Source organism: Rhinichthys klamathensis, unplaced genomic scaffold, assembly GCF_029890125.1.
Source record: "Rhinichthys klamathensis goyatoka isolate OS25496 unplaced genomic scaffold, OSU_Roscu_1.1 h1tg000177l_1, whole genome shotgun sequence".
NCBI lineage: Eukaryota > Metazoa > Chordata > Actinopteri > Cypriniformes > Leuciscidae > Rhinichthys > Rhinichthys klamathensis.
Genome location: NW_026606706.1, coordinates 1 through 19,410, shown reverse-complemented (window position 1 = coordinate 19,410; position 19,410 = coordinate 1). Strand labels below are relative to the sequence as shown.

Here is a 19,410-nt window from a genome sequence, read left to right as displayed (position 1 = left end):
GAAGCTTAATGGTGGAGATGAAGTAATATCACTGTAGTGCAGTTAGTTTATAGTCGTTTATACTGTAGATACGTTACGTTAGATGGCAATTGTGTTTAGGCTTCAAAATATATAAGTTCATTTGTGAAGACTAGTATGATGAATAAAATGTGTAAGTATCATAAACTTTTGTCAATAATCGAAAAGCCAATGGAAAAATCATATTGGGCTTTTGTCGAGGGAACCAGGGTGATGCTAACTTCTAGGTTGGCCAACAAAAATACGTCATCATTGCAGCACTATCGAAGCCCTTTTGTTTTATCTTACAGGAAAAGCACAACAAATCATATTTACCAGTGTGGCAAAGAGGTGGTAGAGAATGAAGTATATGGCCACGATTGGAGCCCACATCTGTCCCACTGCCACCAGCGTTTGGTCCATGACATCCACCCAACCCTCCTGAGTAAGAATCTGGAACATGGACATAAATGCCTACAGGATAGAAACAGAGAAATGATCAGCCTGTTTTCTTTTATTATTTCACTTTTATCAGAAAACAACAATACGTCCTTCCTTAAAAATACTTTAGTCAAATAACTTATAGCAGCCCCAGTCAGTCTGGATATTCTGAAAGTCGTATGCCATTAGAACAACATGAAGGAGAAAAAACCTTTATTTCTAGTTGAACTAGACTTTTAAAAGTTAATAGGCATAACAGATGACATTCATGAATTTGACAGATGACATTAATTGTCCTGACTCTGATTTGACCTCTCTAATCACCCAAACAAAATGGAAATTTGAAAACTACCAAAGCAGAGTAACAATTTTGCGTTTGTTGCTTTTCCTAAATATATTCTCATGTATATACAAGGATGTTTGACTAACAATGCAGCAACAAAAATAAGACAAGGCAGAGCACAACATTCACTGAAATGGATGCAAAACAAAAAAAAACAGTGTGTCCCAGGTCTCAGAATCCTACGGAGATATGAGACCACATTTTCATGGTCGTTTTTCCATGGAAGTCAAATGAAGGTCTAAACTCAGCTGGTCCCAAGCCTGGTTACAGTCACACTGTCTCTGAGTGACTGCAGATGAAGATAATTTTGCAACAGGTCTATTGACAAGGGAACTGGGTAAACATCATTATCTTCAATGGTTATCGTGCCACCCGCCTTGGAAATGAGCGGCATCTGTTTATGTGAGCCCCTCCAAATCCCAGTACGCATTGGGATCAGTGGAGTCCCACTAATAACGGAGGATAAAAAGACACCACTAATGAGAACCCCTCTCATGAGCACATAGTATCAAAAAACTTGGAAGAAAGTCTTGCATCTACTGACAAATTAGGTATTATAATAGATTTAGAGATATTTTGGTCCAGACTGGATTCTGAAATCTCTAGTTTTTCTGACGTGATAATTGTAAGTATTTTAACATTTCAGCAATTTAAATCACACAAAAGATTGTTAGAATACCAAAATCTCCAAACAAATGTCACAGATTTCAAGAACTTCATTTTGTTCATCCAAGACCAAATTATTTTAGCATTTCATCTTTTGATCCACAACTACATTCAGTGTATCAAGAAAGAGGGAGCTTTACCCGTGGAAATGTTGTGAAACGATCCAAGTCCTCTACAAAGCAGAACATCTGCAGGCTGATGGCAGACATCACTATGAGCAGACTGGCAGTGAACACCACTAGACTGCCGAGTTTCTTCCCTGGACCGAAAATTTTATACACAAAATCCTCTAGTGCTGGGGAGATCTTTATTAGACGGACCACTCGCAAAACCTGCAGGAAAGGAAGGAAGGATTTTAATTTGAGGTATTTCCTACTTAATATTGGCTTAAAATGCATCTTGGAATGATAAATCAATTGTTCAAAGCAATAACCAACCAATATATCCGCCGAAGCATCTCATTACACAATTTTGGCACAAATACCATCATGAAAACTATCACAAGAAGAAGGGCTACGGAGCATAGCGGTGTTTGTTTCATTGATATTTAATGAGCAAATGTTGATATTGGAATCTTCCTTGAGTAACTTGGTAACAAATTGCATAGTTGCTCAAGCAGTTACTAACTTACTCTAGGTGACAACAAATTTGAGCAATGATGCATTGATGCTAGGTTGAGTTTTGATCAAGAACAGAGAATAGATATCGATCCATTTGCTTCAAGCAGAATGCGACCTGTTGTTACTTTTAAACCTAGAAAAATCATCCAGTATTCCTCAGGAGAAGGTCTTTCTGCACAACAAACATTGTGAGAAAGCCCTAACCACGCCCTCTGAGTGATTTGTATTATACGGCGCTCAGCCAGGTACAGCCATGCAAAATCAGCAGCTGAGTTACAAATCAGGCCGGCTGGTCTGTTATTCAACAATTTAAATGTTTTTTTCTCAGTGCGTAAATGATTACAGGTGAGTTTTCTTATATTTCGCCTTTTTTATTGATATTATTGTTCTGAATGTCAAAATTTGCTCGTAAAATGAACGCATTTTAAACTGCGTCACAAATGAAACCAAACCGTTTTCATATCAGACTTTGAGCTCGAAAATGATTAAAGTTATTTTAGATTATAATATATTATATTCACTTCCTAGTTACAGATCACCCGGTTTGTTCAATATTGTTTGAAAATTGATGACATTGTAGGTTTGCTGCTGTAATATTGAGCATAGCCTACGAGGGCGGCAGTGGCTCAGTGATTCATGTAGGTTGTCTACAAACCGGAAGGTTGGCTTGTATGGCTGACACCGCCGTCGGTGTATGAGTAAGTGAGTGAATGGGTGAATGTGAGGCAAATTGTAAAGCGCTTTGGTGGCCATTAGGTCTGTGAAAGCGCTATATAAATGCAGTCCATTTACCATTTACGCAACGATCGTGCAATCTGCGTGTCATTTACTTTATTATTTTATTAATATAATAAGCATGCAGTTAACTCATGTATGTTAATTTATATATCACTTAATAACTGAATGTTTGTATCATTAACTGCAGTGCTTCTTTTGGGTTTTGTTACTTGAGAGACTTCTCTCCTAAGTCCCATTAAATCACAGAATTTTTAAAGTATTGTGCTAGTAAGTTTGATTCCCAGGGAATACACAAAATTCTCCCATAGAAGGTGATGAACTTTATTCAGGGACACTTTGTTTAATGTACAAGAGATTTCTTACTGTGTAGTTTAAGAACCATTGGAAATCAAGTACTAATCAGGCACTCTAGAAACATAAATGAAAGACTTATCGTATATGGCAAACCAAAACTCAAAGGCTTAGTTTGACCTTTACACTAAAGGGATGACTACATGACTGGTCTTTCTAGTAAGGAGCTTGAACAGTCTTTAAAACTGCTTATAAAATTATTAATTTTTTGCATATTCTGCAAGGTGTATGTAAACTTATGACCTCAACTCAATGCAGTTCTCTTACGAGAGGTTCTCTCGTATTGCGTAAGTTGCTTACGCTACGGGTAAAGTCATCTTTTCTCGAGATATGAAGCCAAAAATTATCCTTAATTTTGTATTTATTGTCAACTCAGCTAGTGCAGCAGCTAGCATACCTAGAGCAGGCTGTCTAGCGTGCTCATTGGCTGCCCTGCGGCTACTGCAGCAGCCTACCACTGAGCCTCGCGTGACGTCGCGTCCTCTACGCGTCACAGCCCGCCAGAATGGGTGTGGCTTAGTGTATAAAAGAGAGGCTCGGAGGCTGCTACCCTGATTTTCATCTCTTCAGCGAAGCTCTACGCATTGCTGGATCCTGTGAGAAGCCGCTGCCGTTTGAAACCAGCGACCAGCAAGCAGAGGAAAGCGTCTGAGGAAGCCGGTCGTCTTTGCCGCCTTCAGCCTTCCGTGCCTGCTGCGCTATCCGGCGACGAGTATCCTTTTTGCTCTTTGCTCTGCTGTGCGTGTTCGCCGCCGCGACACACACATTCTCCTAAAAGAGCACGAGGCGTTTTTATAAAAATGCATCGCACTTCATGTGGCTCGTGCCGAGCCCCGCTCAGCGCCGGAGGTCTGCGCTCTCTGCCTGGGCCCAGACCACGCAGCCCCTCGCTCTTTCTTCGGGAGGCTGCGTCCACTGCGAGGAGCTTCCAATTGTCGACCCTGCGGGCTCGACTCGAGGCCTTCAATGTCGAAGCTGTCACTCCGCCCCCTGCTGGACCGCGCAAGAAGAAGCACCGTTCTCAGAGACCGGCCGCGCGTTTTCAGCCGCCGGACAGGCCGCGTCCGCCCTGCACTCTATGGCTGTTCTCCAGATCCTTCAGGCCGATCTCCTCCGCGAGTGGGACAAGAAGGGCCCGGATCCAGCTGCCATCACGGATTTAAAGAGCGCGACGGAGCTTTCCCTTCGTGCTACAAAATACGCAGCTCAGGCTATTGGGAGATGCATGGCCGCGCTCACCGTCACAGAGAGGCACCTCTAGTTGACGCTTGCCGACATGAGGGAGTCCGAGCGCGCCACGTTTCTCAACGCGCCGCTCTCCCCCACTGGTCTCTTCGGCCCAGCGATGAACGGGATCGTCGACCCCGTTCACATGCTGAAACCTGAGCATGTGAAGTCCTCCTAGCGGCAGCAGGGAGGAAAAGACGGCTGGATCCCGCCGGATCACCGTCAAAGTATCTCGCCCTGTCAGTCCCCTTAGAAAAGGCTACTGCAGCGATGTATTTGGTAGCCAACGAGCCGGTGATACAACCCGCTCGCCTGCATACAACCGTCGTTTTTACGGCGACCCAGAGAAATCTCAAAAAGAGTATAATGTCTGGTTATCCGGCTCAGGCCGTTGGTGTCATAAGTGTAGAAAATGTGCCCACATCTCAGTGTTCACCCCTACACACAAGCACGATACCCCCCGTGTCTCTCACTCTCACAGAGCCCACTCTCATAAAGCTGGCAAATGCCGCTCGAGTGTTAGATGTAGGAAATGTGCCCACAACTATGTGCCCACGCCTACTCTCTGCCCGCTCTGTCACACGGCCAAAACAGCCTCATATCGGTCAGGTTATGAATGTAAGTTACGTGCCCGCTCACGAGCGCTCGTGCTTACTAACAAACACTTCGCCCCAGGCGCTGCTCGCGCATAAAAAAGTTATCACAAAACGTTCCCCGTTCAAAGCAATCGGGACGTCACATATGAAACAGCCAGCCACCGCTGTCAGCGAGCCGCCGCATTCAAGCACCGAGGGCGAGCGTGTCGGGCCCATACCTCTGGTTCAGTTCTTCTAGCCCACGAAGTGCAGCGATCGGAACCCGGAGGCCATTCTGCCCCTAGCTGTACATGTAAAAGCATGGGAAGCGATTCCAGGGATATCAGAATGGGTGGTGAGCACAATAAGACAGGGCTATTCACTAAAGTTCGCTAGCCGTCCCCCACGCTTTCGAGCATGGACCGTGACGAAAGTGAATGCGGAAGTAGCACATCTACTCCGCGCAGAAATAGTGAAATTGTTGTGCAAAGGGGCCATAGAACCGATACCTCCTTCTCTGAACGAGTCATGTTTTTACAGCCGTTATTTTCTCGTACCCAAGAAGGACGGAGCTCTCCGAGATTCAGATAATACCCCGTCACAGGCCATTCTTGAGATTCGCCTTCGACGGTCAGGTTTATCAATACACCGTCCTGCCATTCGGCCTGTCTTTAGCACCCCGTACATTCACGAAGTGCATGGACGCGGCTCTCGCCCCCCTTGAGAAATCAGGGCATGCGGATTCTGAACTATTTGGACGATTGGCTGATTCTGGCACAGTCAGAGATAGAACTCTTATCTTACAGAACGGTGCTCCTCAGTCATCTGGAAAGCCTGGGTCTCACGGTCAACTGGACCAAGAGCTCATTACTGCCCAGTCAGTCAGTTTCCTTTCTGGGAATAGAACTGGACTCTGTGGCTATGACGGCTCGTTTATCAACACAGCGGGCGCGCCGTGTTCGACACCTGGCCGCGTCTTTCCAGAAGGGCAGCATCGCTTCTCTGAAAACATTCCAGAGGATGCTGGGCTGTATGGCCTCAGCTGAAGCAGTGCTTCAGCTGAGCTTACTGCGTATGCGCCCGCTGCAACGCTGGCTGAATGCTCGGGTGCCTCACCGAGCATGGGCTTCCGGCTGCAGACAAATCAGAGTGACTCTTATCGAAAGGTCATCTCGACGGACGCCTCCAACTTAGGTTGGGGCGCTCTCTTCGAGGGCAGACTGGTCTTTGGCCTGTGGTCAGACCGAGAGAAACGCCTTCATATAAACTGTTTTGAGATGATAGCGGTCGAGAACGCGCTGAAGCGCTTTCCTCCTATTCATACGGGACCACTATATTCAAGTCCGCTCGGACAACATGTCTGTGGTGTCCTACGTGAACCGTCAGGGCGGTGTCAGATCCAGGAACCTCTGCGATCTAACATAACGCCTCCTCGTTTGGTCTCAGCACTCACTGCGCTTGCTGAGAGCTGCGCATGTCCAGGCCATCTGAATGACCGCCCAGACAAACTGTCCAGGGACAACGTTCCCCCGGGGGAATGGTCCCTGCACGCCCAAACAGTCCATGCTATGGCGCCTTTTCGGCAAAGCGGAAGTCGACCTTTTTGCGTCAAAAGACAACGCTCATTGCCCGATGTTCTGTTCAAAGAAAGAGGACGCGCTGGCCCAAATCTGGCCCGCTGTATGCTTTCCCTCCGATCTCACTTTTGCCATAGGTAATCAAAAGAATCAGGGAAACGCGCCACTCGGTGCTCCTTATAGCCCCGCGATGGGAGAACCAAATCTGGTTCCCGGAGCTGACGCGGCTGTCACGCACAGCCCCTTGGCCGATTCCGGTGAGGAAAGATCTCCTCTCTCAAGCCCGCGGCTCAATCTGGTATCGCCATCCAGAGCGCTGGTCTCTGCATGTATGGCTGATCAACGTTCCTATGTGGGATCTTTCTTTGGTCCTAGAGGCCCTGAAAACATATCCCTTTGAACCGTTAGATTCCATGGATCTAAAGTACCTCTCGCTCAAAAGTTTTTCTGACAGCTCTGTCATCAGTCAAACGTGTGGGGGATTTACACGCGCTATCTGTTAGCGCTGCGTGTCTTGAGTTTGGACCAAATTACTCTAAAGTCATCCTCAAGCCAAGACATGGCTATGTCCGTAAAGTGATTGACACACCCTTCAGAGCGATTCGGCTCTGCCATCATCCGATAGCAAGAGCGATGTTAATCTCCTCTGCCCTGTCAGGGCGCTGAGGGTTTACATTACGCGCTCCGCCCCTTTCAGACGCTCGAAACAGCTCTTTGTTTCGTTTCGTGGGTGCACCAAGGGTCTCGCCGCCTCGAAACAAAGCCTGTCCAGATGGATAGTGGACGCTATCGCAGCTGCTTATGCGTCTAAAAGTCTGCAATGCCCTTTGGGCGTCAGGGCTCATTCCACTAGAGGCAAGGCCTCGTCGTGGGCCTGTTCCAGCGGGATTTCAATTCATGAGATTTGTGTGGCGGCGGGCTGGGCCTCCCCGTCCACATTTGTTAGGTTTTATAACCTGGAAGTCCCCGCCTTGCAGGCTAGACTTCTGTCAGTATAAGTGGGATGTATGTTCTGCCCAGATGTTATCGTGCGCAGGCTACTCTCACGTGACTTTAGCTCTCCTGGTTGAGCTGCGCTATATGGGTTGATATGCTTTATATAGACCGGCAACGCCGCTCTTCTCACCGAGAAGACCCCAAAAAATGCCCGATCAGTGTTGTGCTTTCCTTCCTGCAAGAGGGGTTGGAGCGAAGGCTGTCTCCCTCCACCCTGAAAGTCTATGTTGCCGCTATCGCCACACATCATGACGCAGTTGAGGGTAAGTCCGTGGGAAAGCATGACCTGATCATCAGGTTCCTGAGAGGAGCGAGGAGACTGAATCCTCCTCGCCCTCCTCTCGTTTCCTCTTGGGACCTCTCAGTGGTTCTAACTGCACTGCAGAGTGCTCCCTTTGAGCCTCTGCAATCAGTGGAGCTTAAGTTCCTGTCAATTAAGACAGCGCTCCTGGTTGCATTGGCCTCCATTAAGAGGGTGGGGGACCTGCACGCATTTTCTATAGACGAAGCGTGCCTGGAATTCGGGCCGGTCTTTTCTCACGTGATCCTGAGACCCCGGCCTGGATATGTGCCCAAGGTTCCCACCACTCCCTTCCGGGACTAGGTGGTGAACCTGCAAGCACTGCCCCTGGAGGAGGCAGACCCAGCCTTGGCATTGCTCTGTCCAGTACGTGCTCTCCGCACCTATGTAGACAGAACACAGTGTTTCTGGACCTCAGACCAGCTCTTTGTCTATTATGGTGGGAAGCTGAAAGGAAAGGCTCTCTCCAAGCAAAGGCTGTCTCACTGGATAGTGGACGCCATTGCTTTGGCATACCAGCAGTAAGGTCGACCATGCCCCCTTGGTGTGACAGCACACTCCACCCGGAGTGTGGCTTCCTCTTGGGCTCTAGCACATGGCGCCTCGCTAACAGACATCTGCAGAGCTGCAGGCTGGGCGACACCCAACACATTCGCCAAATTCTACAATCTCCGAGTGGAGCCAGTGTCCTCCCGTGTACTCGCTTCAACCAGCCGGTACTAGGACCCGGTCAGGTGTCTTCGCTTGCTCGCCATTCCACTCTACGGACTGGATACGTGCGATATTCTCCTCAGGTGAGCCTCACAAGCCCAGAGTTCATCCAGCGCTGTTGACGTCAACGCCAGAGTTATGCCTCCGGCAGCTTTCGCGATTGGCTAAGTACCGCCATGTGCATGGTTCCCCCTCTGGGTGACCCCCACATGTGTATTTCCACTGTAAGCCTCTCTGAGCATGTGTCTTTCCCTTGGCAAGCCACTCTGCCACCCCTGGGGTTGAAATATTCCACCCTTCGGGCTGCATATTGCCGGCGTTCTCCTTTTATACCCACGCGGTGGGGCGGAGTTACGCCATGCAAATTCCGCAGACCCATGGCATTTCCTTGCCATTGGCACGTTTTATTTCTTTCGAAGATGAGAGGCTTCTAAGCGAACCCCATTCGTCGTCATTCGACGTAACTACTCAGGGAACGAGGGTTACATCCGTAACCGAGACGTTCTCTCTAGAAGAGGGAACGAGTATTGCGTAACCTGCTGTGCTCGTGCCACGAGCGGCTTTCGCTTCAGTCGATGAAAACCAGGGTAGCAGCCTCCGAGCCTCTCTTTTATACGCTAAGCCACACCCATTCTGGCGGGCTGTGACGTCACGCGAGGCTCAGTGGTAGGCTGCTGCAGTAGCCGCAGGGCAGCCAATGAGCACGCTAGACAGCCTGCTCTAGGTCTGCTAGCTGCTGCACTGCGTTGACAATAAATACAAAATTAAGGATAATCTTTTGCTTCATATCTCGAGAAAAGATGACTTTACCCGTAGCGTAAGCAACTTACGCAATACTCGTTCCCTCTTCTAGAGAGAACCGAGGTTACATTAGGTAACCGAGTATGTTATGTGCCGCTAATGCAATGGGCCAGATTTACTAACAGCTTGCACCTTAACTTGGTGTTAAAAAACTACTGTCAGGATTTACTAAAGACACGCAGTAAAAAGAATTGCGCTGGAAAAGGCGTGGACAGAGTTATTTTTGCGGCAGACCTTATTGCATGTGCTTTTGTAGGAGTTTCCCTTTCAGACGCAAAATTTATAGGAGAGTATTTAAATTAATCACGCAAGGTGATTTACTAAGATTTGCGCTCATCAATGTACTAGTGTTTGCGCCATTATTTACCGTCCCAAAAAAGCACGTCTTAAACAAGACGCTACCTGGTAAATTGCGTTGTCATTATAGAAATGATCTGACTGCGTCAGTGTTCTTTAATTTAATTTGCGTCAGTGTTCTTTAATCTGCGTCAGTGTTCTTCTAATTTGTTCTTTAATTTGCTTAATTCGCCGTAGTAGATCAGGCACAGAATTTTCCACTCCCATCTGCGCTGTTTTGGAATTGCGCTCTCACGCTAATTTACCCTAGTAAATCTGCCCCATAGTGTACAAAAGTCATATTGGTACAAAAAATTTCTTCGGGAAATGAATGTCTACAATATACATAAATTACATAAATGAAAATGTAAATATAAGCTGTAAAAACAGATTACAGAATATTCAATAATACAAAGAAATAATTATGTTTTACTTCTTCAAAGAAGTAATTAAGTTTTAGAATATGAGTTTGAAGACAGACATTTCTATTTGCGACAATGATTCATTTCACTAATGATGGAAAAATATAGAATGCCATTTCCAAATCAAATTTAACATGGTGACTGCTCATGGTAAATCATGTGAGTTTTTTTTCATGGCAGCTTCATAATCAGCCCAGATATGAATATTCACAGTTGGAGTTCCGCCCCTCCTGCCGAGAGAAAACTGGAGGGAGAGCGCAGGTTGTGTCATTAATGAGGCTTGTCAACATGAGCGGGTCTCATCCATTCCCATTCCCTGCAGCTGCCTGGAGATGTATGAAAACAGCTCCGCCATGGCCACCAGCATGCGTTATTATTACCCTGCATTAGTGCATGATTAGCATCTCAGTATCTAGCAAGTGCTGCACTCATGCAAGGAGCCTTTTACAAATGCTCTGGCTACACTAAAATAAAAAATAAACTTTTCTGTGCATAATTTCTCAAAACGCTGCTATCCGAGTCAATTATATCTGAAAACTAATCTGAGCAGTTTGAAAGATGATAGAGAGCTTATTGATTTACAAACACTGCAATTTTGTCTTAATGCAGCATGTTGACATATTGGTAGATGAGTACTGATGACAAATTGAATTAAATAAAGTCAACATGAGTTTCTACTCTCAAATGACCAATGTTTTTATTGGTCTCACATCCTAAGCTTCCAACGCTACACCATAGATTAATTTAGGCAGTATTCAGGAACATGTATGCAGGTTTGCTTGAATACTTGCATGATACATTTCAGCAATGACTAGTTCCATATGATCTTTGGATCAGTAACTGTCTCTAACCTGGAAGTAGGTGAACTGCGAGTGGTAAAGATCAGGATAGATGTGCAGGGTGGTCCCCATTACAAGCAGTGACTCAAACTTGTGTAGAGAGGAACTGATGTAGCCATTGAAGCCCAAACACCAGATTTTCAGCAGAGCCTCCAAATCAAACAGCACAGTGAAGGCGACCTGAAAACAGCAGAAAGAGGCAGGAAGTATGATAATGGAGAGCTGTTCCTTGTGTGCCCGTTTCTTAGTGATTGCATTGTAAGTGTCCCCGTCCTTGGTTTTGCAAAGGAAATATGCATGTGAATACATGGACATTCAAACAAAGAAGACTGAAGAACCATTTCCATTCACAATAACATCGCTTTTCATTTAGAAGACAGTATATACTGTAGGAATGCAATCATAGTGAGATGCATTTAGGCACAGGAATGTCAACAGAAGACAGAACACAAAACTAGTGTTCCCCAGTTTTCCCCCATTTGGTCTGATCCAAATAAAGAGCAGTGTGGATTAATGATGAGATGGATCGGCCTGTGAATATGTGGGGTGCCTTTTCCTTCTTATCTCCGTCTTTCAGCTTGGAGTGGGCGGGTGGCCACTGTGCCACCTGCATACTGATTGCAGAGGCAGTGCGTGGCAAACAGGACACATATACACACACACATACGTACCTACCCGGCACTAGCTAAAATGGAGTGTTGCCCACAAGCTGTTTGCGCCCACGTTGCCACTCAGTTGATTTAATCTCAGGGTTTTTAAGGCGACAGAAAATGATGAGGATGTGTTTATATGAGCTTTCAGCAAAAGTCTTATCTGCTGACCCATTTGAGTGCAATAACAATATGGTTATTTTGCCCATCTCACAACAGATGATATACCGGTGTAAAATTGTGTCTTTTAAAACTAATACACATTGCCAAGAAAAAGAAAGAGCAGAACGCCCACCCTAGAATGCAAGAATATGACAAGAAATGTATGAATCATTTTCAAATGTTCATTATCAAGTAGCATCTTGACACTCCAATAAATATCTGTAAAAGACTTTAACAGTGGGATTCAAATTATGCAGCATTCGTAGCACCTAGCATGAAAAGTGATCAGGGTGTGACTAGTAACATCTGGGGCATCCATTTTAGGCATCAGATAAATACTCCCTAGTGAAAAATGAATTTATTTTTATTCCATATATTATTAAAATATTTAATAATAATTAACAATAATTACTTTTCAGTGCAATCTCATTGCTGTACACACACAAAAGAAAATAAGGTCCAGGGCCATTTCTAAGAACCGGTTTTGACAGGTCTCACCTCAGCCAGGTAGAACTCGTCATTGGTGAGTTTATGGTCCTCGCCCTTGTGGTAATTGCTAGCAGCTACAATCACGTCAACGGCCACCATACTGAGAATGAACATGTGGAAAACTGAAGATCGCATCAGTTTCTGCAGAGATGAGAGAAAAGATCAGATGCATTTAGTGAGACAGAGCAAACACAGTGTTGTTGTTAGCTTAACCACATGCAAACAAAGTCCATATGAGACTTTCATTCAGTGCAGTCAACTTTTTTGTCAGCTGTGTGTATTATTTCAACTGTGCACGACTTCCATTCCTAGAGCCGCCATGCTGAGCATTACAATTTCTGCCATTCATTTTTATATGTGTGGTCAATCTCCTCTCCCTTTTAATGTCTCTGGATGTATATCCTCCATTATGAACAAGCAGGCTGACCACATCCTCATACTGAATGTAGTTGCTGGAAGAACATTATTTTCCACTTGATTCTCCACTTTTGTATGATGGAAGCTTTTAATCACAGTAGTAAGGACTGAGCCAAAAATGGACCCTCACTCCCTGAGCCCTTAGCAGGCCAAATTAACCCATCTCAGGCCATCACAGACCCAGGAACATGAGGCAGAAAAATTACTTTAATCTTATAAAGTTGCAACACTGGATGAATTATAATGTAGGTATTTGATATGACAAACAACCTCATTAAATCCAAATTGCATTATAAAGAAGCTTTCCTACCAAAAAGCATGATATCTGGAATACTGTAATTGTATTTTTTCTCTTATTTTAAAGATCAAATTAAATCATATTACTGATAGTTAGCACTGAAAGGTTTCAAAAGCCTGTTTTCTCTTGATCCGACACAGCCAAGTTTCTTCCAGTGAAACACTGACTAATAATAAGACATAATCTTTTGGGTCATTTGTCTGGAAGCCAGCATTCTAGATAAACAGTTGTCAGTGGAGCTGATATCATTGGTCTCTGAGTACAAAATACAACATATTAAAGCAATAGCAGTAACAAATAAGCAAGCAAACAGAATATGAAAATATAACACAGTCTCATCCCAAGAAGTCATATAACTGACGTCTTGGGACGTCTTTTGACCATACGTCAATATCCGCCTTTTTAGGGTACCCTTAAACGTCGGTTTATGACGATCCTGGGACGTCATACAACTGACGCTTTACCTTTAACGTCAGTTAGGTGACGGGGTAGGTTTAGGGGTAGGTTTAGGTTTAGGTCTGGGGTAGAGTTAGGATCCGATAACGTCATCTAACCGACGTTTAAGGGTACCCTAAAAAGGCGGATATTGACGTATGGTCAAAAGACGTCCCAAGACGTCAGTTATATGACGTCTTGGGATGAGACTGCACTCCCTGACAAAATGAGAATGTGTTTATTAATATATATTTATACTACACCTGCCTAGCATGATTTTATTATTAAACAGCTTTGCTACAATACGTTTCTATTATTGTCATTCAACACACTGATATTTTCTCAAATCACCCTATCACTAAAAGCGAATAAAAGCAAGTGAAATTTGTATAATAACCTGCATTTTTTATTAAGGTGAGTAAAATGTGTATTGCCTATTGAGTTGTCTGCTGTTTAGCAAGTTATATTTGTATTATCAGATGGGTCCACACCCGTTTTATACCCATGTTTTTGTTCTATAATTTAAAATAAAAATAAAGCCCAATCAATTACTGTGCAGAAAACAAGGGCAAGTTCAAGTGAGGTTGTGTGATGACACACTTTAGGTCAACTAAATAAATAAATACGTATTATTGTGGAATTCCTGGTAAAACTACGCTACCCATAATCCTGAAGGAGATCCACCAACCAGAGAAGTAACTGTTACCATGGAAACAGGAATCAACAGTGACCACCCACTCCCATGAAGCATTGCAAATGATGTAACTGAGTATAGTCTCTTTACACTCTGAAACAACCTATATTTATATACATCAAAATAGTTTGCAATAGATATCAAATATACAGTAATATGACTATAGTGGAAGAGTAGTGAGAGTAGTGGAAGACACAGGGCAGGATGGAGTCAGTGTTTAGGGAAACCCGTTTGGAAGAAATAATTATTTTTTCAATTATGTTTGATGCCCCAAATGGCACAAAAAGTACATGCTGCACCTTTAACTCCAATTCATTAGCAATACACACACAGAGGAAATACCCAACTTGACTAATGAGAGGGCCAATTTCTCTTTCATTGCAGTATCAAGACTTGTATAAGCACTCACAGCTTGGGTGCATTTATGTGTTATAAAACAATGAGAAGACACACCAAAGAGAAGTAGATAAAATGCAACGTGCAGTCGACAGTCCAAATACATGAACACAGCTTGTGGGTGGGTGGAAAATCTCAAACTGGAAAAAAATCTGGAGAAAGAGGAAATGGAAACGAGAGGAAAAAATGAGGAAGAGGAGAGAGAAAATGAGAACAGAGAAAGGACCTTTTGGAAGACCAACAGAAAGAATCCCACCTCTTTTGGAGCAGCCAAAATAGTCAATAACAATTATGTAAAAGCGTTTAAACTCCTCTTTAATAAAGTTAGAGGGAGCGGAACCAGTCTACAACAGCATTAAACTGATATATCTGATACATGTATCTAATAAAAGTAAAATGTAGTAATATTTTATTACATTATATACAGCTAAAGCATTTAGGGTAGGCCAAGAATATCTCCTTGTTCCAAAATCAGTTTTTTGCCTTCCTTACAGACCACATTTTTCACACTAGTCAGTCAAATCGCTGAAAGCAAAAGAGAGTAAGAAGAAAGTAAATAGGAAATGGTCTATTAAGTAGAGAGGTGAAAGACTGAAAGATTCTGTGGCAGGGTTCATGGGCAGAGACATAAAAAAAGAGACATTCTCCCTCCGGGTTTGACAGCCAGACGGCCACATGTGGAACAATGTGGCCCCGTGCCACATACAATCTTCAAAATAAAGCTCGACTTTGGAAAGACAATGTGAAAAAGGGCATACAAGAAGAGATTATCTGAGAACAGATTTTCTCGTGTGTCCAGAGGCTGTTCATCTGCCCAGAGAGATATATATCGACAAAGGTTCCTTAGACTTGTCTATGTTGTAAATAGAAGGTAACGGTTTTTGTAATTGGCAATAAAACCGTCCCTAACCCTGCTAGGGCTCTGTTTGGATTGCAGTAAAGTCATTTAAAAAAGCCAATGGCTTGAACACTATTAAATCCCCATTATACCATAGTTTTCCCAACAACCAGCAACATGAAACCCAGCAAAACTTTCTGCATTTTTACAAAAAAAAAAAAACTTTCTTTACATTCATTTTATAGCATTTTTACAAATGACAAATTTACTCAATTTTACAATTTTTTTATAATTTAAGATAACATTTAAGTTGGTAACACTTTATTTTGATGGTCCCTTTTGAACATTCTATTGACTAAAAGTAACATAAGAGTATTAGTAGACTGTCTGCTTAATATCTGCTAACTCTTTATTGTGATGCTCCTCCAACAGACATTCTATAAAGTAACTTTGCAACATGTCAACTTATTCTAACCCTAACAATCTACTAACAATCTGCTAACGCTCTGAGAGTTAGTAGACATGTAAATGCAATGTTACTAGTCAACAGAATGTGTTAAATTGACCATCAAAATAATTTTATATAGTTTTATAAAAATAATAGTTTTCTATTTTAATATATTTTCAAATGTAATTTATTCCTGCGATGGCAAAGCTGAATTTTCAGCATCATTACTCCAGTCTTCAGTGTCACATGATCCTTCAGAAATTATTTTAATATGCTGATTTGGTGCTCAAGAAATATTTCTTCTTCTAATCAATTTTGAAAACGGTTGTGCTGCTTAATATTTTTGAGGAAAAAAATACCCCCCCCCCTCCCCTCCCCTTTCTTTGAATAGAAAGCAGCATTTATGTAAACTATGTAGAAGTATTTCCTGCCAATTTAATACATCAATTTAATGCTACCTTGCAGAATAAAAGTACTAAGTTCTTAAAAGATAATCCATTTCCCATTACTGATTAAAAATGGTAAACAACAGCATCTTGCTGTTTATACACAAAATAACCCAGAATATTCCTTTTACCGATTCAAACTATACACACCTTCAAGATGCTAATGAATTGAAAATTGTCTGTCAAATCTATAAATGGAAAGTCTGTAGTCATACAGGACTTGTAGAGCTCAGAATATATCTTACAGAATATCTCGAGGGAGAAAGGTGAAAGAAGGACAGTGGCAGTCTGGTCTGTCTGCTGGTCTGGGATCACAACTCAGAATTCACTGAGAAGCCTCTATGACCAATATGGGACATGACAAAGCAGTCTGACATTTTCAGCTTCTCGATGTTGGTTTTCCCTCGGGTGTTTCGGCTGAAGGGGGACTAACAGGTGACTCCATTTTCTCAGGGCCCTTGACTTCACCTAAAAATGTTCCTGGCTTTCTGAAAGACTTGCTTTTATAGCAGGGTTTGAAAGCTTGCTTGTGCAATTCATCCATTGTCTACTTCAAGACTCGTCTGTGATGTGATGCCTATTTCTCTTGTATGGAGAACATAAAAACAGCACTGTCAATGCACTGAAGGTGTGGTGGTCTACTTCTTCTGATGTTGCTGGTGCCACATGAATACCTAGCTGAGCTGTCGCAATCAAATAAAAAGCAACCTTTGTGAGGGCGGGATGCATCTCTCTCGTTCTCTCCATTTCATTGCATTTGATGCAGCCCAATTTGTACGCTCCAAATCTTCCTCCAAACAGACATTCAGAGCATCTTGTTACTGCTCCTCCTTGTATGTTTGAAACTTCAGGCTTTACACCTGTCAGCTGACACACAATTAGTGTTCTTTACAGTAAGGTGCCTGTCATGCTCCATCAGTTATGTGCCAGAATCAAAGACAGCACAACTCAAAGGGAAGAACATTTCTTTATCATTCAGCGCACGTCAGCGGCATTTGACCAAACATTTACTGATTCCTAATGGAATAGTTACCCCCAAAATTGTCATTTTTACTCACCAACGTCATTCTATATCCATATGAATTTATTTTTTCTTTGAAACACATAAGAAGAAAGATACTGAACGATCAGGGAACTGCTCTTCATTGAACTGTATTGTAATTCTAAATGACTAACCAACTGTGTTGAGCTTTATCTAAGTTTAGTCCAAGATGTTAATGGCCAACTACAACTATATTTTGCTGTCACATTAAAAGGACAATTCACCCAAAAATAAAATTCTGGGTAAAACTTTATTTTATTGTCCTTGTTACATGTAGTTACTATAGTAATAACTATAAACTATGCATAATTTCATGCAACTAACCCTAAACCAAACCCTAATCCTAACCTATAGTAACCCTATAGTAAGTACATGTAAGTAAATAAGTACATATACTACATGTACTAAGTACATATATATATATTGTATTATATACTCAGTACAATATAATTACACAAGTCTTACTCATAAATAACATCTCATACATTAATCATTAACAAATACCAACTGTATAGCGTAAAAGAGGCACATTTACACTGTTTTGAACAGGCACAACATGGTACAATGTCAAGAGATACATTCTTTCTGTGTTCATTTTTGTTTTTATCTTAACCAGAAATGAACGTCACAAGCAACGTGCAACAACACAACACATCTTATAAACATGGTCCCAATACATTTGATCTCAAAGTACAACAGAAAATGTTCCTACCAAGAAGACAGTCTGAAACAAAAAAAATATCTAAAATCTGTAAAGTAAAAAGCAGACTCAACTGATTTTTATGCTATTAAAGTAAAATTGCAAATCCACTATTGTAAAGGTCAGGATTTAAACTGTGAATGAAACATTTATTATTTTTGAGAGATTTATATCTAGAGTCTGAATTGAAACTAATAAAAGTTTTTTTTACAAAACTCTAGACAAGAAATCTTTTACTTGAGAAACTTGCTTAAAATATCCATTAGAATAGCTGTAGTGCAATTATAACATATAGGGTAATACAAAGGCCTAATTAACATCAAGGTGGCCTTTGGAGAAGAGATCAAGCAGACCTCATTAACCTTAACCATATAATAAAACACAACCAAATACAGAATAGCCACTGCTTCCAGTTTAAATATATATTAGAAAGAAGAAGCTAGTGTCTGCCCACAACAGAAACATACAAATGTTAGTCTATGCTGAGTTATGACATCAAGACTGATTGCACATAATGACAGCTGAAATGTATCTGCTGCAGATTTTATTATTTTTATTAGCTTTATTAGCTTTTTGTTTTCAAAGTGTATTACGGTACTGTTTCCCATTCATTTTTTCACAAAAACTATTTTGTGTTGAAATCCACTTCATTTTAGATGCTGGCAATGCATAATTTATGTTTTGCTTCACAGAAATTAGACTTATTATGTTATATAATATTTAGAATAGAGATATATAACCCCCTTATATAATTATATTACAATTAGAAGGACTTTTCTACTAGTGTAGAACTACACTTCTCATTGTAACGACTGAGACAAATCAGACACAATTATTTGTTATATTTAACAAATAATCTTTAAAACTCAATCTGGGATCTATGGTCCCATCCCCCCAACAAGGGCAAGAAGGGTCTTGGTTACCATCACTATGATCAGATAAGTTGGTTTTATTTCTGTTAAAAATGTGGTCACTTGGAAAAAGCAGAGGCCATAGGAAAGACCCACAGCCCTTAAAACAGACTTTCCTGCATTCATTTATGGACAAACTGATCTGTAAATGAACATGCACCCCAGGACACTGTGTGAATGATTTACTGTCTTGTGTAGTGTCTTTTGATACTATTATGTCTTTGATACTATGTATTTTATGATAGAACCAACGGTCAATGTAACCACACCTGTATCGTGTCTCCTATCTAATTAATCCTCATTTAATGACTCATCACCTTCTCATAGAATGCAGTGTGTTTGTTATATCTATCTGAGTATAAATGGACACAAACAGGAAGGCCTATGTCTAACCACACTTGAGACAGAGCCATAAATCCTCCCAAAAGAGGAATACCCCGCTCGTAAATTCCCCCTTCTTATTGGTCGAGCCTACCCTGAGAGGTGGGACCTTTCTCAGACTTTAAATGGCCTCTACACAAGCACTTCCCTCTCTTGGCCTTC

At 42.3% G+C, this 19,410-nt stretch overlaps 1 protein-coding gene across 3 annotated transcripts in view; it reads right to left on the bottom strand.

The window, feature by feature from the left end:
• Positions 1-12,414, bottom strand: part of nalcn (sodium leak channel, non-selective) — a 92,954-nt gene extending 80,540 nt beyond the window's left edge. For all 3 annotated transcript variants that reach the window (XM_056260636.1, XM_056260634.1, XM_056260635.1), the window contains exons 1-4: positions 12,252-12,414; positions 10,954-11,121; positions 1,588-1,779; positions 334-471 (exon numbers count right to left, since the gene is read on the bottom strand). In XM_056260636.1, the coding sequence (XP_056116611.1) occupies positions 334-471; positions 1,588-1,779; positions 10,954-11,121; positions 12,252-12,377 (624 nt within the window). In that variant the 5' untranslated portion in view covers positions 12,378-12,414. The remainder of the gene's footprint in view (positions 1-333; positions 472-1,587; positions 1,780-10,953; positions 11,122-12,251) is intronic.
• Positions 12,415-19,410: the final 6,996 nt, after the last annotated feature.